This window comes from Neopelma chrysocephalum, unplaced genomic scaffold (genome assembly GCF_003984885.1).
Source record: "Neopelma chrysocephalum unplaced genomic scaffold, ASM398488v2 Primary Assembly neopelma1_230, whole genome shotgun sequence".
NCBI lineage: Eukaryota > Metazoa > Chordata > Aves > Passeriformes > Pipridae > Neopelma > Neopelma chrysocephalum.
The window spans coordinates 1-1783 of NW_020897892.1; the positions used below are offsets into that span (position 1 = coordinate 1).

A 1783-nucleotide genomic window follows, 5' to 3' on the forward strand; every position below is an offset into this window, starting at 1 on the left:
AGGGGCTCAGCCTGCAGATCTCTGGGTGTCCAGGGGAAGCAGCGCTGCCAGGGGGCAGCCGAGGGTCCCTTTCCCCAAGCTCAGCCTTGCCCAGACACATCCCCTCCCTCCCCTGGCTTGTTGCACAGCCCAGGAAGCTCCCTGCACCAGGGTGGCTCGCACAGCACAGAGGTACAAGGCACTGTCAGAGACCTCCACTTCCTCCACCTGCAGGACACTGGATTTCCCCGTGGTGTTCAGCTCCGTGCTGATACGGCCGCTCTGCCTCTGGCCGGCCCCTGACTGGAATGAGAGCAGCTGTGGGGCTTGTCCTTTCCTCTGCTGGTACCACGACAATCCATTAAAGTAACTGGTCTGGTATGTACAGGTGGTCTGGAAGAGGCCTTTCTGCTTCACCAGGACTTCTCCATCTTCCTGGGTGACAACGACCTGCCCCATGGTGCCTGGAAGAAAGTGAAGGTCAGCAGCTCCCCAGGGCAATACTATGGAAAGATAAAGCAAACTGCATGCAAAAGCCTGGTGCAGAAAGCTGCCTGCCCTGGAGGGAAGTCCTGAGACCTGGAGACAGTCAGGTGAGAGGGATTTTGGAAAGTGGCTCAGAGCTCTTAGCACAGCAGGAATCTGAGGAGAGCTGGGCTGTGTCCATGTTCTTGCTCCTCCTGCTCAGAGGACCAGGGAACAGCCTGTCCCGCCTGAACTTTGTGTGCTGGAACCAGCTCTTCCCTCCCTGAGTACACAGAATGCTGAGCTTGGAAAGAGGGAGCCCTGGCTGTGTTGCCAAGTGGAGAAAACTGGAAGCTTGTGGCAGGCAGGAGGCAAAATGGGGCAGCCCATTGATGACAGAGAAATGAGAGCTTTCAAGTGCCTGGGGCAGATTTGACAGGATCTGCCAATAGGCATCAAAAAAGGAGGAATGTGGGAGTGCAAAGAGGAGATCTCCTGTGGGGATAGCAGGTGAATCTGAAGAAAGAGGCAGAGGGAGATGGTTTGAAGGAGAGAGAAGAGACAGGGAAGGGTTCTGAGGTTTCTCTTCTCTTTCCTTCCTTCCCCTTGAAAAAGATAAAGGATTCTGGAGCAAACACAGGCAAACAGTCAAATATGAGGAGAAAATTCACAGCATTTTCCCTCTATTCAATGTGGTTTTTTTCCCCCATGGGCATGATAGAGCTGTTTAGGATTTCCTGGGGGGAGAAGAAAGCTCACTGCTGAAAAGCCAGGACTTACCCAGGAGGTGGCCCAGGCAGACAGTGAGGACGAGACAGCCGAGGTTCATGCTGAGACCAACCTGCCTGTTTGCTGAGAGAGTCAGAAACCAGCTGCCAGCCCCGAGAGAACAGAGCTGCCAGAAACCACTGTCTTGGGGGAGCAAAGGAAGAAGGAGGGCAGAGAAATGAACTGTTCCTGCAGTGCCTGAACTGCTCTCTTGGGGTTTCTCCCTCCCCCAGCAGCAGCCGCTGTGGCTCCCTCAGCCGATGGCATTCTGAGCATTGCCTGGCTCTGGGGCCTCCCTCCCGGGCAGGGGCTGTTCCCGCTCAGCTCGCAGTGCAGTCCTCCCCTCCCCAGCTGCAATCGCCTGCTCTGCTGCACACCCACTGCTGGGCTTTGGGCAGCTCCGGGCCTTCTTCCCCGCTCAGCTTTCACATCTTGCCGTGCTGTCCTCGGCTCTCTGGGCTCCTTGCAGTTGCCTCGGGGAGCACAAGACTCCTCCGCCTGTGGGGCTTCTCCCCTGTCCTTCTTCATGTGCCTGGGACAAAGGCCTCTCTCCCAGCTGCCCAGGAACGGG

At 56.7% G+C, this 1783-nt stretch overlaps 1 gene segment (V, D, J or C); it reads right to left on the reverse strand.

The window, feature by feature from the left end:
- Positions 1-6: 6 nt before the first annotated feature.
- Positions 7-1447, reverse strand: LOC113977385. The segment is given in 2 exon segments: positions 7-443; positions 1225-1447. Coding segments are annotated over 2 exon segments (486 nt in total).
- Between the last annotated feature and the right edge of the window lie 336 nt (positions 1448-1783).